The sequence below is a fragment of the Cavia porcellus genome, unplaced genomic scaffold (genome assembly GCF_034190915.1).
Source record: "Cavia porcellus strain 051 isolate PalLab524CR breed Dunkin Hartley unplaced genomic scaffold, mCavPor4.1 scaffold_26, whole genome shotgun sequence".
NCBI classification, from domain to species: Eukaryota; Metazoa; Chordata; class Mammalia; order Rodentia; family Caviidae; genus Cavia; species Cavia porcellus.
The window spans coordinates 22,138,271-22,158,123 of NW_026947509.1; the positions used below are offsets into that span (position 1 = coordinate 22,138,271).

The window sequence follows — 19,853 nt, forward strand, 5'->3', positions numbered from 1 at the left end:
ACCAGGAAAAAATTCTTCTTTATCTTGTTTTCTATCTTTCTGCTGAGATTCCTAAGACACTACTATTCCAGGATTGCAGATTTCTCCCACTTCTTCCTTGAGCTATTTGGAAAGAAAAGAAGTTCATGGATTTCTTCTAACCCTAGTCATCCTGTAATTTCTCTACAAAAGGCTTCATCTGCCCAAAGCAAGATATTGTCAGTTGTTTTGCAAGCATCCTGCAAATTAATCCCTTGACATGAGAGGGCTCAACAGTCTTTCCTAGCATCTAAACCCCTTAATCTCTGTTCATCTTCCCTTGAGCCTTTATGTTCTGTAGCCTCAAACTTCGCATCCCCAAACATTAAACTTACTGCCTCAGATACCTGGGTGGCACTGCTTTCTTGCCCTTTCTTAGTCTGAAAAATTATCTGAATATCAAATCAGCTTTGTACTTAGGAATTCAGACTGGTCTAAATGTGATTCCTATATATCTGAGACCCCTTTTGTCCCTAAACTAAGTGGACAGCATTGAAAATTGAATTATATAGAATGTCTCTTGAGTTTTACTCAATGGTTAATTTGACTAATATCTCATTTTTCATTTATATGATATGTTAATAAGTTGAAATTTATTCTGGGAGTGAACTTTCTTGTAGGAAAGAAACTAGGTAGGTGTGGTGATGCACACCTATAATCTCAGCACTTGGGAGGCTGAGGCAGGAGGATCATTGTGGGTTTGAGACCACCGAGGTTACAAAGTGAGCTCAAGGCCAGCCAGAACTGGATAGTGAGACCCTGTCTCAAAAAACTCAAAAGGACAAAAAAAGAAAAAGAAAAAAAGAAACAAACAAACTAGAAAATTTATTGAGTCCACTTGTGTGTCCTCCATAGGTACCAAGTGTGGGGTGGATACAGAAGCATCCAATTAGCATCAAATATTTGAGTGTCCATTTTTCTCCAGGCACTGTGCTGCATGTGGGGATACCTGTTTCCTAACTAGGGTGCTCACAATCCTATGGATAATTCTGATAGGCATATAGAAAATTCCAGTAGAAAGTGGTAAACTCCCTAAGAGGATACCTATAGAGCTAGCTGTAAGAGAAACAGAATTAGGGGACTGGAGTTGAAACAAATCACAGCAAAAAGGACATGTAAATTGAGGCTGATGAGCCATTTGAAGATAGCCAATGCCTAGCCTAGAGGGGAAGGTAGGGTGTGAAGGGGCAGGAAAATACTTTCATGGGAGAGATTAAGAAGTAGCAAATCTGGACCTGTGGCTTGGGCCACAGTATAGAGTAAGAGGTAGGAAACAGTGGCAGAAGTGGCACTCCATCATGAAGGGCCTTACGGACCCTGCTGAGGAGGATGGGCTTCACCCTAAGAGCAGCAGGAAGGCACTGATGGGTTTCAGCCAGAGGAACGATGCCATCAGATTGTATCTTAGAAGAATCATGCTCCAAGGGTAAAACATGGGTTGTCTGGGGGAAAAGATCAGAGGCAAGAAAACTGAATAGGGTACAGTCACAGAAATTCAGGCTAGAGATGACAGTGTGACTGGGGACAGGGACAGCAGGAATGGAGAATATTAGGATACAGAATTGGCAGGACTTGGTAATTAAGGGTGGCAGAATCAAGGAAGGCACATATTTATATGGGCACGTGTGAAATAAACTGAGAATGACTCTGGATCAAATGGTGTGGCTCAGACCGGCTGAGTCAGCTTCCCTCCGCCTGTCTTTGCCACCCTTCCCATTCACTCCTCAGTACTCAAATCTGTTGTTAAAGCTTGAGGAAGGCCTCCCGTGCCTTTGAACTTCATGTCTACAAGGGCAGAGTAATGCGCATTCTTCAGTGCCATTTTACCTCCCTTCTCTATCAGGACTTTAAGAGTATTCCTTCCTTCATGAGATGGCCCAAGGAATAAAAGCATTCCTATTAACTTCATTTTATGTTTTTGTAACAGGAGCTCATCTTGAGCTCCAACAGTACTGTGCTTAATCATTTAGATATCATAGTAGCAAGTCGATTTATTATACAGAATTCAAGAGTTCTGTGAAAGTCTTCTTCCTGAGAGAGCCACTGGTATTGAACACCTTAGTTCATTGCTTTAAGTCCTCTGTTCTTAGATAAATCTATATACACACACACACACACACACACACACACAACCTGAAAAGTCACAGTCTTTCTAGTTTTAATATGCTTCTATCTGTAGTCCAGATCACCTCATTTATGACTCTACATAGTACCTCTTTTGGTCTCCAGCTTTTATTCTTCAACTGGTATTTTTTTAATCAAAAAGGGTGCCTACATGGCCCCTGCCCTGGAACCTGGGAGATGAGGGCTTATTTCTGAGAACCTCTACTCCTGCTTGGAGAAATAAGAGGATTAACGTTCACTGAAACAGGAAGTTTTGTTGGAGTTCAGTTTCCAATAGGTATGTACCATCTTACTTCCTTTTGGGTACCAGCCTAGAGGCTTGAGTTCTCTTCTACCTTTTTGTTGCTGATTCTCAAGGATCACTTTATTTTTTCCAGGGGAGTCTGTTCCTGTGGTTTATGAAATTATACATTCATGGTATCTGGTGAGCTTTTAAGGGTTAATATAAATTTGTATCATTTGCTCAAGAGCAGGAAATCAGATGATGTATGGGATTACCAAGAATGTGGTGTAGTGGCACTTGGAGTTTTGAGGGAAAGAAGTGAGGATGAGATTTGTTTTGAGAGTGGTGGATTTTGTTTGTTTAGGTTTTTTTGTTGTTCGTTGTTTTGTTTTTGAGACAAGGTCTCACTATGTAGTCCAGGCTGGCTTTGAACTATAATGGCAGTCCTCCTGCCTCAGAGGACTGCAAGGATGTGGCACTACACCCAATTGTTTTAAGAGTTTAGTAAGTGTGAGCACTAGTAGCCCTCAGAATTGGGTTACCTGAACCGTCTGGGGAATTCTGCAGCCTGGGTCCAGGTCTTCAGACCTTGGTGAATAGAGGCCATAAGCCCAGTCCAAGGACCAACCAGACCTCCTAGGACACACCCGTTCCTCGAAGGCTGGATGTGATGAAGAGTCATACAACCTTGTGCAGTGCACACCATCTGCCTTGTCCTGTGTCGGTACACTGGCCCTGAGAACCTGAAATGAACTGCGGAAGAAGAACTGTTTAGGGTCGGGATGGAAAAGTTATGAACAGAATGAAAACAAGACTCTGCTAGGTGGCATGGCACATCATTCTCTGAATTTCTGGGTGTCTTCACTTTCTCTTCTTCCCCCACACCAACCAGTTCAGCAGTGAGTTTTAGCTAATGCTGAAGAGAGAACTACTCAGCTCTTGAAAAATGCTGAGTGAGGTGTTCAGGCTTCTTGGCTGAACTCAGTGCTGGCTGGTGATTCAGCAGAACTCCAGGTCTAGCAGCTGGCACTAGAGGGAACAGGAGAGGGAAGGGAGAGAGGGGAGGGGATGAGCAGCAAAGGCAGCAGCTTAGCTGAGAGTTCAGGAAAATCTGGGTGATGAGGAGCTCCAGGAGCAATGGAGCACCTTCTCCCTACACCTTCTCCTCCGTGGTTGTCCTTGGAGGACCGTGGTCCTTACAGAAACTCAGAGCGCCTCTTCTCCTTTCGAGGGGCTTCTGAGCTTTTTAAAAAGGTTGTCAGTGCTTCTCGATAGAAGGGATAAGAAGGGAAAAGGGAAAATATTACTCTGCCGTGGTAGACAAGATCTACTTCAAAACCAAACGCACCATTGTGTACTTTATGGAAGCCAGGATCAAAGCATAATTTATGAAGAAAGCTGCTTTGATTTTTTTTTTTTTTTTTGGTCCCTGTTGCTTTGTTTTGATGTTTTTATCTTTCACCAGCCAAGTTATTTACATGTATAACTTCCCCAGTTAAGTTATATTACATGTACAATAACACAAACCTTTGTTTTAGATGGGCAGGATGCCTGAAGGCTATATGTGGCCCCTCACCCATAGGAAAAATGTCTTGGCCTTGCGGGGAGCAGGGAAGAAGTCTAGGATGGTTCTAGGAAGCTTCCTCCCTGCCTCCCACTCCTAACCATTTCCCCCCAAGACGTCTCCCGAGGGCTTCGAGGAGGAAGGCTGGCTGAGTCCAGCCTCTGCTTGTGTGGGCAGAACCGGACTCATCAGAGCCTGGGGTTGTGTGCTATTAGAACTCAGAAGGCTCGGTGTTTTCTCTGTCAGTGCCTCCTGGCAGCCTCCTCCATCTGGAAGCGGATGAGGTTAGACAGGCCAAACCGAGTAGCTTTTCCATAATTAGAAACCCTTGCCCAGTTCCTCCCACCAGCAGCTGCGTGGGGAGCTGGGTCCAGCCTATTGCGAGGCCGCACGGGGCCACACCCCCTCCACAGGGGTCGAGGGGCTCCCCCTGTGCACCGCCCTCTGGCCTGGCTGAGGGGCATCGCCTCGCCCTTTTGCTGCAGCCCCAGAGCTAGGGAGCCCAGGGTTGCTGGCCAGAGGAAGTCGAAGGCAGAGAATTGCACGCCCCAGCAAAAGGTGAGACTGACAAGCTAACCCTTCGGGCGGGCCCATAAAATTTATGGCCAGTGAGAAGGCGCCCACCCCGGAAAGGTGCTTGTTTTGAAGTTCGTGGAGAGGAACAGGGCGTGCTGCTGTCCACAGTGGCGTCACCGCTTCCTTCTTCAGCAGCTTTCTGCTTGGCACTTCGCGTCTTTTTCCGTGTCCTAGCCCTCGCTTTTTACTCCTCTCAAGCTCTTTCCTGCAGCATTCGTCCTCTTCTACCCCTTCCTTCTCTGGCCTTCGCGTTCCCAAAGCTCCTCCGTTTGCTCTCTTCACCATCATTTAGGGGCCCTGGCATGTCTGCACCCCTGCATTTCTCCAGTCTGTTTTCACTTCCCCAAAGGGACCGGGCGAGGCTTTGTTCTGGAAATGCTGATGGAAAATAGGCCGCTTCGAATCCACTCCTGAAAACAGTATGAGCCGGCTAGACCAGGAATTCCAAATGCATTCACCAAGTTCAGGGAGATATTTGATTCTGACATTGATAAGGGACTAGCACAAGGCAAAGAAACAAGGTATCTTGTGGGAAGTGATTTTCTAGCCCCTGGAGGGTGGGTAATGGATGTATATTCTTGGTTTCTGAGGAGCAACAATCTTAGTGTTCTGCTAGGAAATAGGGAGGGGTTGTTAATTTAGCACACTTTGCCTAATAAATTTCTTTCCCTGAAGGGAGGAGTTATCTATTTTTATTTTGACTTTTGTCTTTCTTCCTATACTTCCTTTTACTTTTTTTTTTTTTTTTTGCTTTTTTTGGTACCGGGATCAAACTTACAAACCTCACAGCTTAGCAGGCAGGCGCTTACACCACTGTAAATCCCCTACCTTCTTACATTTTTAAACTTAACTAGCTGCATGGACTCGGATTAACTCTTAACTCCATGTATATTTAGGTTTCTTCTTATCCAGCCAACTATATTTTAGGCTGTCCTTAACTTTCAGGTTAACTAAATCATCTATTGTACCAGTACTGTATGACTATACTATGTACAGAACATACTGTACTGTATGACTTTATTAAAATACCATCCTACAGCTCCCTAACCCAACCTTAAACTTTCTAAATAAAGATTTGCTGATAGTAGTGATTCATTGATGTTCTGTTTCAAAATGGACCAGACAGATTAATTTTAAGTTGTCTCTTTTGTCTATAGTGAAGTAAAAATCTCCCCTCAATGTTGTTTGTCTTTCTTTCCAAAACATATAATCCCCTAACTCCATGTGTCTCACCACCTGCTGATCCGGTTGGATTGACTCACTCTAGTGACATCACAGAACAGGCTTGGCCAAAGTACCTGGTGTTACCCATTACGAAGTAGTATCCTGTATGACCACTCTGTACCTGTGACTTGCAAAATGAACTCAGATGGAGGACTCTTAAGATCGTCTCTTGCCTTTCCATCTTGTTCATCTTCTCTTTTTTATTTTCTTCTTTCTTCCCCCTCCAGGGAATTGAACCCGAGGCCTAGTGCAAGTGCTTTAACACTGAGCCACACCCCTCACCCCCTGGCTTTCCATCTTGTCTCCTCTCAGGGCCTTTGAGTATCACTTTTAATTAACAAAATTAGGAGACCAGTAATATTATGGGAATAAAAAGCAAAGGAGTCTTACTGGGAACAAGCTGGCACTCTACCATGTGAGAAAGACACTTGTGGCTCTTCAAGTGTCTGTGAGTTTGGGCTGTGTGTAGCACCTGAAGCCGTATGGAATATGAAGCAGACTGGAAAAGAACTTAGAATTCGAGGAAGGAGAGAGATTGTGAGAGAAATTTGTCCCGAATTTCTCTAAAAGGAGGAGACAGAGGGCACTGCTAGAGTTATTGTAGGGAAAGCTTGTTTGTGAGGGTACTGAGTAACCAAGAGAAGGAAAAAAGCTGGACATGCTGATACACACCCATAATCCCAGCATTCAGGAGGCTGAGGCTGGAGGATTGTTGTGAGTTTGAGACAAGCTTGGGTTACAAAGTGAGCCCCAGGCTGGCCTGAACTACATAGCGAGACCCTGCCTCCAAAAAAAAAAAAAAAAAAAGAGGAAAAGGAGACAGTGACACTTTAGCTATAGGATCCCAGCTAGGGGTAGAAAGCTAGGAGAGGTGGGAGGCTGTCCTGTGGTGTGTAAATTTGCCAATCACATTAGCACATTGCTGACCTCACCTTCATGACCATTCTAGGGAGTCCCTCCTCCCCCATCCTGGTGTCCTACTAGGCCTGTGGACAGACAGTACCCTGGGATCAGGGTGTATGTTGCCTGGTTGTTCTGTTTTTATGCTTGTGTTTGAGTTTTGGGTGCTAGGGATGGAATGCAGGGCTTCGTGCATGCTAAACACATAGTCCACCTCTGAGCTATAGCCCCAGCCCTCCTGCCGTCTTGTTCAGTGTGATGTCTGTCCCTATTTCCTGTTGCCATTGTAACAAATTACAACAACCCCAGTGCCTTAAAATTGCCTGTATTCATAATCTTACAGATCTGGCGATCAGAAGTCCTGAAATCAGGTGTCCACAAGGCCATGCACCTCTGTGGGCTCTGGTGGAGTTGCTTCCTTGCCTTTTCAGGGACCTCTTTCTGTCTTCAAAACCAGAGACAGCATGTTCAAATCGATCTCTCTCCACCTCTGTCATCACCTTTCATTCCTAACCCCTGACTTCCTCTCATAAGGACTCCTGTGATTACATTGGGCTCACTCAGGTAACTCAGGATAAGTGCCCCATCTTCTGCTCCTTATCTCACATTTACAAACTTCTTTTTGCATATTCAGAAATTCCCAGAGATTAGAGTGTTGCTGACATCTTTGGAATGACCATTATTCTGCCTTCCAAAGGCTTCATAAAATCTGTTGTCATCATTATGGGGAGGCAGTGAGGGATGGGCTTCTTTGATATCCAGGGATCAAAGTCTGAGGATCAAGGTTGAGGCGGGGCCGAGGGCACTTCTATAGGAAACAGGACCTGCCCACCTGCTCCAGGGCAAAGACAGAAACTCCCATCTCTCTGCTGTTCCTGAAGCTTTCAGGACATGAAGTTGAACTCATGCTTCCATCCTTGGTGACTGAGAGGTCTGTAGGCTCTAGGCAGAGCACTAGATTTCTGGGTTCTCAGTTTCCGTTGTTCTGCTTGCTTCATTCTTTATGTCTCTCCTGTCAGCTTGATGTTGAATTCATCATTCTAAGCAGATTAAGTCATTAGCCCTTGTCTTCAGCATCTTTTTGAAGTCTTGTCTTCTTGATAGTCTTTTCAGCTTGTTTTACCCAGGAAACAAAAGTTTCAGAGAGAGAGGAGAAAATGCTCAGAAGGTACAGAGAAGGCTGAGATGGGGACCTCTAAAGGAGTAGCACCCACTTCCACATCCAGATGAGATGATAAAGGACACGAACCAGTCTTATACCTTTCATTTTGTCCAGCTGGACCAAAATTATAAGCATCATGTTGCTAGTCTTCTCCTATAGGATTACCTGAGTAAGGGGTTCCTAATGGACACCCCTCAGTTGTAAGAATAGCTCTGCTGTCACATTGTTTTATAGTCATCTGCCCACTCTCTGAGAACAGTGACTTGTATCTAACTTACACCTTCCACACCTCTACCAGAGTGCCTAGCACTGGTAGGCCCTGAATACAGGATGGATGGGTAGGTGGGAAGAAACCAAGCTTCAAACCAAGCTTGGAAGAACCAAGCTTCAGTAGCTACTGGTCTCCATGTACATGTGGCTTCCTTCAGATCACCAGATTTCAGCTATGCAGAACTCAGGGAACGAGAGGCAGGGGAAGAGAGTGGAGGGAAGGGAAGGGGAGAGAGAAAGGGACTATCCACTTCTACAACAGAGTGACTGGGTGGGTGCTAGGTACGCAGCAACAGGCTTCCTGAGCAGGGCAGGGCTTGCTTGGCAAGTACTCTGAAACTATTGCCTACACTGTGACCTTTCCTCTCCAGATGGAAGCTCAGGTTTCGGCTGATGTGAGGAAGCTGTCCTGCTGTACCCAGGACTGAAAGTACATTCTCTCCCCACCATCACATGTTGCCATGGCCCAGCTGCAGAGAGAAGGGTGAGGTGGAGCCTGCAGTCATCGTTCTGAGGAGACAGAGGACACAGGCAGCCTGCCTATCCCTACCTCATTCTTAGAATTTCTTTTTATTTCTCAAAGATTCCTGTGAGGGTGAAAGGTTAAATATTAGTCAAAGGTTGGGTTCTTGTGAAGTCATAGAGATAAGGCCGAGCAGAGCAGAAGACACCAGAGCAAGGCTATTGGAAAAGTGTCCCTGTCCTTCACCTGCTCCACTCACCCTGAGAATACCACGGAGCCAAAGGAGTAAACTTTCTTCCTGACTTAAAAAGGAAAAAGACAAAAAAAAAAAAAAGGCCTGGCCTGGGAGGAGGGGATTTTGTTTTCTATCCCAGCAAGTGGTGGAAGTGGCTATATTTTACCTCTTGCTTGAGGAAGGTGGTATTTCTTTGAATTTTTCTATTCTTCCTCAAGCATTTTCTTATCATCTCCTTCCTATGCCCTTTCCTCCCTTTGGTGGAAGAGGATTTTCTTCCTGAGGTCAAGATCCTGTTCCTTACCCAAGATCCTAACCCTAACCCATCCCCAAGCCTCCTAGTTTTCATTCTCATCTTCCTTTTATAAATTGGCCTCCTCCTCTGTCCTTGGTTTTGCTTGTGTCTGCCTGAATTCCGGAGTACAGGGGCCCAGCCTTGTACCCAGACTGTCTTGGGGACCTGGGGAGAAGTTGAGATCATAGCATCAGTGATGACAGTGATTTTGGTTGGACTGTCAACAGGCACATGATCTTTACTGAATTGAGTAACATAACCAAGTGTGTATTTATTAGGATGGCTCTGCCCAGCTGGAACATTGAAGTATTTACAAAATGTTCTCTCTCTTTGGGCACTTAAAATCCTTGCTCTCAAAATATGTTTTGATTCTCCATATATGACAACATCTTGGACAAAACTCCTATACCAGAAGTCAAGAGGTTGTACTTTTGGAGTCTGTCTTTGTGCTGACTCTGTGGAAGTTACCTCTGTCACTCTGTTTTGTTATTATTGTTGCTGTTTTAGGGGGCAGTTTTTTGTTGTGTTTTGTTTTTGGTTTTGTTTTTGTTTTTTGAGACAGCGTCTCACTGTATAGTTCAGGCTGGGTTTGAACTCACTTTGTAGCCCATATTGGTCTCAAACTCATAGTGATCCTATCTCAGCCTCCACAGTGCTGGGAGAAAGTTTCCTCTTTGATTCCATGAAACAAATTGGATTGTTTCTCTTGTCAGTGCGATTCCTGAGGAGTATGGAATGTGTAGATTGAAGCACTAATAGATTATGGCATTTTATTTTTTGTTCTGTTTAGGGTCTTTGTTTTACTCTTATTTTTTTATTTTGTTTTTGTGTTTTGTTTTAGTTGAGATGGGGTCTTGCTAAGTAGCCCAGGCTGGCCTGGAACTCACCATCTAGCCCAGGCTGGCCTCAAACTTATGATCCTCCTGCTTCAGCCTGCCAAGCACTGAGATTATAGGTGTATACCATCATTGCCAGATGCGTTTTACTTACTAAATATTTATTGAGTACCTACTATTATCAGGCGCTGGTAATATGCCCTAGGATTAAAAACATGAAAAAGTTAAAGGCTCTATTCCCTTAGTCTACAAGTGAAGAAGAAAAAATGAAACCTAACCTCTCATTTTGTTATTTATTTATTAATTACTGCTGGGTATGGACCAGGGTCCCATGCATGCTGGACACATACCCTGCCACTGAGCTATACTCTCAACCCCATTTTTTTTTTTTTTTTTTTTTTTTTTTTTTTTTTTGTAGCGGGAATCAAACTCATGACCTCACACTTGCCAGATAGGTGCTTACACCCCTGAGCTAAATCCCCAACCCATTCTAATCATTTTAATACAAAGAAATGAGTACCATAATTAGATATAGACAAAGTGGTCTGCGTTTACACTAGTTTGAAAAGATAAACTTTGCACCTTGTCTGTTGAATTTGCCTGATGTATCTTACCTTGTATACACATTGTTAGAAATAAATAAAATTATGAAGTTTCATGAAACAGGTGACATTTGAGCTGGATCTTGAAAAATGAGAAGTTTATCAAGTAGAAATAGTGTAAGAGAAGAAAACTACAGATGGATATAATGTCAGGACCTTCCTATGCTGCTGAAATATTCTTAGTATCAAGTAAAGCTGGAAAATATCTTGAATGTAAAAGTACAGCTGAAGGATAATGTATTGAAATAATTTTTTTTTGGTGCCGGGGATCGAACTCATGACCTCGCACTTACCAGGCAGGCACTTAAGCCACTGAGCTAAATCCCCAGCCATACTGAAATAATTTAATCAGTCATTCATGTGACATCAGAGCCCTGGAGGCTTGGGATCTCTTGTTTTTATATGATGTGCATCTTATATGTGTACTAGGCTGTGTCCTGGCCACCTTATTAGGAAAGGGGGAAAAAGAGGGACTTATTTTTTCTTCTTTATTTTCAAGCACTTCATCACCATCAGTGGGTTGGTTGGACAGAGAGAGTATCAGTAAAGTAGACAAAGCTTCTCCTAGCATTTAGCCTCCAAACCCTCCTCCAGCCTGCACAGGCCCTGTGCTGTTGGAATCTCTGTGGGAGCCTTGTGACTGTGAGGAGGTTAAGTTGAAAGACCCCATCCCACAAAAGAAGATGTCAGATAGATGCCAGATAAACACATGACACCTTGCTCAACAGCATTAGTCATTAGAAGATTGCAAGTCAAAACCACAGTGAAATGCTGCACACCTAGGAGAACTGCCAGATTTTTTTTTTTTTAATGGACATTGCCAAGTGTTAACAAGGATACGGAGCCATTTATCATGCATTGCTGGAGGGATTGTAAAATTATATAGCCACTTTGGGAAGCAGTTTGATGTTTCTGATAAAGTTACATGTACATTTATCATATGACCAGAATCCTATTTCTGGGTACTTTTTACTCAAAAGAAATGAAAACTCTCTACAATCAAGTTAAAAACTTTCATGCAAGTCCTTATAGCAACTTTGTCATGTAAGAACCCAGCATTGGAAGCATTCTACAAGAATGAAAAAATAATTGATGCACCCATATATTGAAATAATGTTTTTTGTTTGTTTGTTTGTTTGTTTATCAGTACCGGGGATCGAACTCATGACTGCCTGCTTGCAAGGCAGATGCTTATGCCACTGAGCTAAATCCCCAGCTCCGAAATAATGATTTTAACAATGAAAAAAAAAACCTAACTACTAACCTGTACAACAACATGAATAGATTTCAAACCATTATATTAAGAGGCAAGATGCGGGCTGGGGATTTAGCTCAGCGGCATAAGCGCCTGCCTTGTAAGCAGGCAGTCGTGAGTTCGATCCCCGGTACTGATAAAAAAAAAAGGAAAAAAAAAAAAAAAAAAAAGAGGCAAGATGCAAAAGTTTACATAATCTATGATTTCACTTATGCACCAAACACAAAACTATAAGGAGAGAAATCAAATTAGTGGTTATCAGAAGTAAGGAAAGAAGATTGACTGAGTACAGAGGGACATAACATATAGACAACTTTTTGTAGTGTTGAAAATGTTCCATATATTGAGTATGGTAGTGATTATGCCATTAAATATATTTATCAAGTCTCACCTTTAAAAAGATGACTGTTTACCAAATGTAGATTATATCTTGAAAAACCTAAGGAACAAAAGAGCATCTTTTAGTCATTAGAACATTGCAAGTCAAAATTACAGTGCAATGCTACACCTGACCTCTGTCGTCACAAAATCAGCTCAGGAAGGTAATGTCCAAGATTTACCAGCTGCTCAGGGCTTCAGCTGCACAGATAGTGATTTGGAAACCAAGCCTGTACGCTCGTCCTAATCAGATGCTGACTTGTCTCCCCTTCAAGCCAGTTCTCATCTGCTTCTGGCTTCCAGCCCTGTCAACCACGCTCTGACCAAGCTCTAATTTGGGGCATGTAATCCCTATTTGTAACCTGTCAATGGAACCAAGGTTTCTGGTCACTGGGGCTGAGTTTTTGTTTTTTTTTTTTTTAATCAGTACCAGGGATCGAACTCACAACTGCCTGCTTGCAAGGCAGGCGCTTATGCCACTGAGCTAAAGCCCCAACCCTGGGGCTGAGTTTATGAGACTTTTGGCTGTCTTGTTACAATCACATCATCAAGAACAAGCAGCACTTGTGTTTCTGTGCAGGGCCACATGCAGTGAGCATCCTGCACTCACATGCTCCTGAGGCCCTCTCTGGGGTTCTGTCATTTCAGTGCTCCTCACATGGGTCAACTGTTCCAGTGTGCGATGGGCTACCCGGGTTCAAGACATCTTTACAGCTGGGAAGCTTCTGGCTCTGGCCCTGATCATCATCATGGGGATTGTACAGATATGCAAAGGTGAGTGTCACGGAAGGAATAGAGTCCCACATAGCTTTCTACCTCTTGCACATTCAGTCCCTGAGGTTTCCAGGTTCTGCCATTGACAAGTTCTTTTTTTTTTTTTTTGAAACTGGGGATCGAACTCAGGACCTCACACTTGCCAGGCAGGCGCTTATGCCACTGAGCTAAATCCCTGGCCCTTAGATTCTGCCATTGAGAGCACTCTTCTTCCCTTGCTTATCTAAGGGTATGAGAAACTGTATTTGCCAGAGTGGTTGAGGGGAAGGAATCTACCCCATAGCTTGTTAAGTTTGTCTCCCCATGCTTGCCTCTTGGCTATGAAACAGCTAAGTATAGAACCTAGACCTCTGGATGCTATTGCCATTTTGCCTCAAATTTAGAGATGCTCTAGATATCTATCATATCTTGTCTGTATCTGAAAATGGAGAACAAAGCAGGAGAATGTTCTGTGTTTCAAAATTACTCATCTCTGAAGAAAGAGTTCTACATTCCTGGGGTGCCTGCCAACATTCCCTGCTGGATTTGGTCTTTTCCAAGCCTAAGCCTGTATTTGGTTTCCATGGGACCCATGCACACCAAGCTCTGCTCAGCATCTCAGCCTTGCAGAGAAAATAAGATGAGAGAGGGACCTCCCACCTGCCCTTAGGCCCTGAAGGCAGTATGGGAAATCTGAATTTTTGTTGAAGAAACAAGTTTCTGCTATATAAGTGCCTCCTTATTTTAATCCATTAGATTAAATCATTTATCAAGTTATATTGTTTTCAGGAACTTAAATGTAAGGAAATCTCTCTACTGTCTTTTCAGAGACAGTGAGTTTCTCCTAACCTGGTCTCAACTGTTTTCTCCTGATCACACTAATTGTATTTCCTGTCCAAATGCTTGGTTACAAATGAATAAATAATATAGTGTTAGTTACACTCTTATCTCATCACAATCTCAACGAGATCCCTCTTCAAGAGCACCAGCGTTGGAACACAGGGCCTCACACGTGGGAAGCCATTGCTCTACCACTGAGCTACCCCTGCATTCCAGCACCCTGTTCTGAGAGCCCACTGTATGTAAGGCACTGTGCTAAGTACTGAGAATGTAATTCAAAGACTCCTTACTAAGAACCCTGAAAAGAAAACTACACAGCTTAATAGACAAAGCAAACAAAACAAGCTGGAACTAGTATAACATAGAAGCTTTCATCTGAATGTGTTGTTCTTGATGCTTTCCTCATGGAAATGCACAGATTTAAATATCAGGAAGGTGATCAAAAGACTGCAAGTGACTCTAGTCCCACATTTCCAAAGCCCAGCAAGCCAACATCCCCATGTATCATAGTCCTTCCTTCCAAGTAACTTTGCCCTTTAAAAAAGGAACACTGCCATGTATAGGAACCTAACACCCTCAGTTAATGTAAACATTATGTGCCATTAACATGAGCTGAATAATGTCAATAAAAATGAAAAATGGGATACCAAATTGGAGGAGGTGGAGGGATGGGAAAGGGGATTTAAAAAAAAAAAAAACTTGGTATGTACATGAAACCGCTCCCCAAGATGATTATAAGCTACATGAACTCCAAACATGTACTAATAAAGTAAAAAAAAAATTTAGAACTGTACTTTGAACTTGAACCCCCTTTGAACTCATGGTTATGAGGCACCAGGAGGTCCCTAAAAGTGGATTTCTCTGCCCCAGTTAGCCTTGCTTCTCCAGTAGGATGGGTTCACTAAGGCCAAGCAAAGCGGCATGGAGGGAGCTCCACTCCCTGAGCAGCATCCTGTCTCTTGTGTCCACAGGCGAATACTTCTGGTTGGAGCCAAAGAATGCCTTTGAGAATTTCCAAGAACCCGACATCGGCCTCATTGCACTGGCTTTCCTTCAGGGCTCCTTTGCCTATGGAGGCTGGAACTTTCTTAATTATGTGACCGAGGAACTTGTTGACCCCTACAAGTGAGTTGAAGTAGCCCAGTTCTTCCCCTCACTCTTGAAAGCCCATAATGCCTCCCATTGGAAAAGGGGGCGGGTGTGCTCTGCTCACTTCTCGCCCCCATTCTGACCCTCTTCTGGTTTATCCTGAAGTAATAGTTCATTTCTCAGGAACTTAAAACATTTGCCATCCACCCTGCCAGGAGGCGAGAAAGTGTCCTGTGACCTTCTCAGAACAGCTTAAAAGCAGAAAACTGCTGAATAACCACAGCCTTAGCAAGTGACCTGTGTCCCACAAGGCCTCCATCCTGTTTTCAGGAAGGCCAGTTCTTGTGTCTTGAGGCAGATGGAAAAGTGCATGGTAGAGATCTGGGTGAAAAACACATCAGCAGGTATGGAGCATATTTCTAGGCTAGCCTGTTGCATTACTTTTAATTACCCTGCCCCAATTAGATAAAACCCACCTCCTATGTAAAGGAAACACTGCTCAGTTGCAAGGCGAGCCTCATGCAGACCCCATGGCAAAGTAGCACCCTGGACACGGGCCTCCTTCTCACCTCCTCTCCCTCTACAGGAACCTTCCTAGAGCCATCTTCATCTCCATTCCACTGGTCACATTTGTGTATGTCTTTGCCAATGTTGCGTATGTCACTGCAATGTCCCCCCAGGAGCTGCTGGCATCAAACGCAGTCGCTGTGGTAAGAAATCAAGCCCAGAATGTTGACATAGATTTGCCTGTTTAGCCCCACTCACTTTTCCCTGATCCCTGGGTTTGTGGGATTGTAACCATCCCCAAGTCCTCGGTGCAGAATCCATGTGTGTTCTCATCACAGGATTCTCGAGTGCCCAGGAGCAAACTGATAGCTGGGTTATACCCAGAGAAGCTACCATGTAGAACTGAGCAGTTGCCATTGAATCTGCATGGCCCGAGAAGCAGAGACACAAAGTATCTGACCCTTTACAGAACAAGCGTGCTGGGCACTTTAACTCTGAAGTATGAGTCTTGCATTAAGGAGACAGCTTCTCACAAACATAGAGCATCACACAGGGCACACCACATCTCCCTGCCTCTGTTTCCTCTCTGGGGAGAAGCTGACTGCTCATCAGGGAAAAGTGGGTGCTAGTAAACAGCTCAGGATTGGAACAGATTATGCTCTTTGGGGAAAGATTATGCAGACCCAGGGGGCTGGGGCCCTGGGCACTTGGGGAAGACCTAGGAGCCCTGCTGCTCTCTCAGTCTGGACCACGACCCCTCCTGCCAGACAATGTCCTCACTGCGTCATCTCTAAGAACATGAAGAAAGCACCCTGCCATCACCCCTGGCAGCATGTTCCTGTGACTGACAGCCTTCTCCAGCAGGACAGCTATGTTAGACCACCCCTCTCCAGTTGTGTGCTGTGAAGCTGGCTTAGAGCATACAGAGAGGGCTAAGTCCCCGCATTTTTTAATCCCTGAGTACATGAGGACTTATCTATAGCTTCACAACCTTGTCTTTCGCAGCTAAAGTAGTGGCTGGTTCTGATTTTCTGCAGCATAATGTTCCTGTGAATGTAAAAATTTTTATCCTGTGAATTGAGTCATACCTGTTTTATAGATGAAAAACCAAGACCTAAAAATTATGAAACCCCAACACTCAGGAGGCTGAAGCAAAAAAAACATGAATTCAAAGCCCACATAGACTATATATACTGTCTGAAGAAAATAATAGTAATAATAATAATAACAACAAAGACTACAACTACAAACCAGGGGCTGGGAATGCTGCCCTGCAGTATAACATGCAACAGGCCCTAGGTTCAGTTTCTCTGAACCACAGTGGACTGAGTGTGGAGCATTTACAAGCCTTCTCAAGGTGGAGATAGGACTTGAACCCAGAACTGCCTTACTCACAAGTGTGAAGATTATGTTGTGTACCTGGGGCCTGAATTTACACCACCTGGCCTCCAATCCTGGGCCTGCAATCTGAGATGAGTCACCTAATCACTTCGCCACAGTCTCCTCATCCCTAAACAAGGGTAATAGCTAGCTAGTTAGTGTTATCATGAGCAGTGTACACTCTCTTCAGTTACTTTCTCTGAGCCTGTGCAGTTATTCCTGTGGATGCAGTGGCATGGGTGGGGCCGAGAGAATCAACAGGAGACAGGTCTTCTGGCAGCAATGAGCAGGCTGAAGGTGAAGACTGCAGCTCACCTTTTCCACTTAACCCTTTTGTTTTACCCTCCCAGACATTTGGAGAGAAGCTCCTAGGGGTCATGGCTTGGATCATGCCCATTTCTGTTGCTCTGTCCACATTTGGAGGAGTTAATGGGTCTCTCTTCACCTCCTCCAGGTAAGTGCGGCCTGGGCCCTTCTGTGGCTGGGGTGGCTCTGTGTGTATGTGCCTGGCTTGTCTGTGTGTGTGGAGGCCTGTGTGGGGTCCCGGACAGTGGCTTTGCTGAGGTATGTGTGTCGGTGTCAGTGCTGAGGGCCCGCACCACTCACCTGCTCTGTGTACAGTGTCCTAACGCTTCACGTGCGTGTCCAGCTTGTTTCAGAAGAGCAGAAGGCTGCTGTTGGTAGCAGGACTGTGTCTTGGCTACAGGCCTACAGCCCCCTTTCCACTCCTCTGGACACGGGCTGCTGCTGTTTGGGAAAGAATCCTTCTCTGCAAGGGACCAGAAGGGAGTCTCTACCTGGGGCCGCTGGAGCCGACCTTTCATGAATATTTGGGAATCAGACTATATGTGGGTTGGGTTCACACTGAAGGCCCTGAGAATGCAAGACTGCTCTCTGCTCAAAGGCAGACACTGTCACAGCCCTCCATGAGACAGGTGGAAAATGTGAAGTGAGAGGCTAGGGAAGCATGGAAAGAAAGCATTTGCCAGTGAAAGCCTTTCAGCCGGAACTCTCTGGAAGCCAGAGCATGAGTATGTCCTAGAGCTCCCCATACTGCTCCACACCTCCAGGGATCTGATCTCCCATCCCTGTCCCTTCCTGCCACCCCCAGAATGTTGTGTTGAGGCCAGTAGATGGATGCTGAATGGTTTCCATCTGTGTAGTCCAGGGAGTCTACCCAGGTTCTAGAAAGCCCCTTGCCCTGGGGGCACAGCTCTACTCAACTGCTTCCAAAGGAAGCACTGAAAGGAAGAGTTATCACTGAAAGGAAGAGTTTCTGTGAACGACAAGGAACTACTGTGTTTTCTGTATCTAGGGCAGCAGAGAGGTATGTGGCTGCCCCCATGCCCAGGACCTGGACCCTGGGAGACTCATCCGCAGCAACCTCGTGTGTGTGTGTTACACAGGCTCCTGGTCCCCTCGAAGCCCCAGCTGAGGGCAAGTGGTGGAAGCTGAGTGACCCAGGAGGCCCCCTGGCATCTATGGAGGGTGTAGCTCTAGAGCAGGGTTCGTCTCTCAGGCAGGCCATGCCATGGTCTGTGCATGTGGTTTAGCTGCGTGTGCATGCAGGACACAGTGGTATGTGCTGTGCTCAGCCTCTGATTCAGAGGCACGACCTCACCCACCCATCCTCCTCCACTCATCTTCCAGTTCCTTCTTTCTTTCCTCCGTCTTCACTTTTTGATGCTCTGGGGAGTGGAGAAGGTGATCTTCCCCTAGGAATCTTAAGTGTGCATGGGTATGTGTTCTGCTAAGTGTAATTGTCTCCTCTGTTGTCAGCTAGCTGGATAAGGATTGTTTCTTTTGAACTTGACACTTGCAAGTGCTGTCGGACAGTTATACTTGGTCCTGGCTGCATTTGGAGGAGGCATGTAAATGGGGGACCCTGGCTGTGTTGCATGTGGAGGCCCACAGAGCACCTGGGCTCAGTCTATTTTTTTTTAATTCTTTTTGTGGGGTCAGTCTAGTGCATGAGGCTGCATTGTAAGGACAGTGGCATGGGGTAGGGGCAGGAATATGTGCGTCTGCATGAACCTCCGGTAGTGACACTGCCCTAGGTAGTTCATGATGGGCCACTGCTTATGGATACTTGGAGCCAATCCCCACACTTCAGACATGCTGCCACTACTCCACACACCCATTGCAAAGTAAATGGCAGCTCTTTTCAGAACTCCTAGTGTACTAAAGCTGTGGATTTCTGCCCTCCTCACACCATCCTGTTTCTTCCCTTAAGCATTTCTTTTCCTAGAAAAAACAAAAAGTGGTCTATTTTGCACTAATACATAGATGACAACAGTTTATTGTATTTTGTCTTGAAAGAGGGAAAGGAAGTGGTTGTGTGTGTGTGTGTGTGTGTGTGTGCGCGCGTGTGAAAGAGAGAGGCTGGCTGCTTTTCATGTTATAATTTCTCTTTTTTTCTCTGTGTGTGTGCATGCATATGAATGTTTATATATGTATTGAGTATCTGTAAAATGTTTTGACACAGAGTCTTCTAACATAGTCTGCACTGGCCTTGAACTCATTGCCCTCAGCTTCTTGAGTGCTGAAATTATAAAGCATGTGCTACCTCATGTGGCTTATGATCTCTCTCTCTCTCTCTCTCTCTCTCGTTTTCTTTTTGTTTGTTTTGTTGGTTGGTTGGTTTTGTTCTGGGACAGAATCTCTCTGTATAGATCAGGCTGACCTTGAACTTGTGGTGATCCTACCTCAGTCTTCCAAGATGCTGAGATTATAGATGTGCATCATCACACCCAGCCAATTTCTCTTAGGACTGGGCATGGTGGCAGGCACCTGTAATCTCAGCATTGGGGCAACACTTCAGGGAAAACTGGGGCAGAAGGACTGAAAGTTTGAGGGCAATCTGGGCTATATAGTGAGTTCCAGGCCAGCCAGGGGCTACATGACAAAACTCTATCTCGGTCCTTTTTAATTTTTTGAGAGAAAGTCTTGATAAGTTGCTAAATTGCCCAGGCTGGATTCAAACTTGCCCTCCTCCTGCTTCAGTCTCCTAGAGATGTGTGCCACCATACCTGACAACAATAAAACCTTTAAATATCAATATCCTATTTGGGATATTATACTGTAATTTGCAGTGTACTGATGGAAGAAACTGAGTAAGGGTACATAAGAAAGATCTCCCTGCAGTATTTTTTTAATTAT

The 19,853-nt window shown here is 44.8% G+C and overlaps 1 protein-coding gene across 4 annotated transcripts in view; it reads left to right on the top strand.

Annotated features, from left to right (window-relative positions):
- The window catches only part of Slc7a8 (solute carrier family 7 member 8), a 52,478-nt gene that overhangs the window by 24,204 nt on the left and 8,421 nt on the right, over positions 1-19,853 (top strand). For 2 of the 4 annotated variants that reach the window (XM_063236888.1, XM_003474303.5), the window contains exons 4-7: positions 12,774-12,899; positions 14,690-14,843; positions 15,394-15,517; positions 17,045-17,148. In XM_063236888.1, coding sequence (XP_063092958.1) covers positions 12,774-12,899; positions 14,690-14,843; positions 15,394-15,517; positions 17,045-17,148 — 508 coding nt within the window. Of the gene's footprint in view, positions 1-4,339; positions 4,488-12,773; positions 12,900-14,689; positions 14,844-15,393; positions 15,518-17,044; positions 17,149-19,853 lie in introns of those variants that run through there. The other 2 variants (XM_005005650.4, XM_063236889.1) reach the window with 2 other exon arrangements.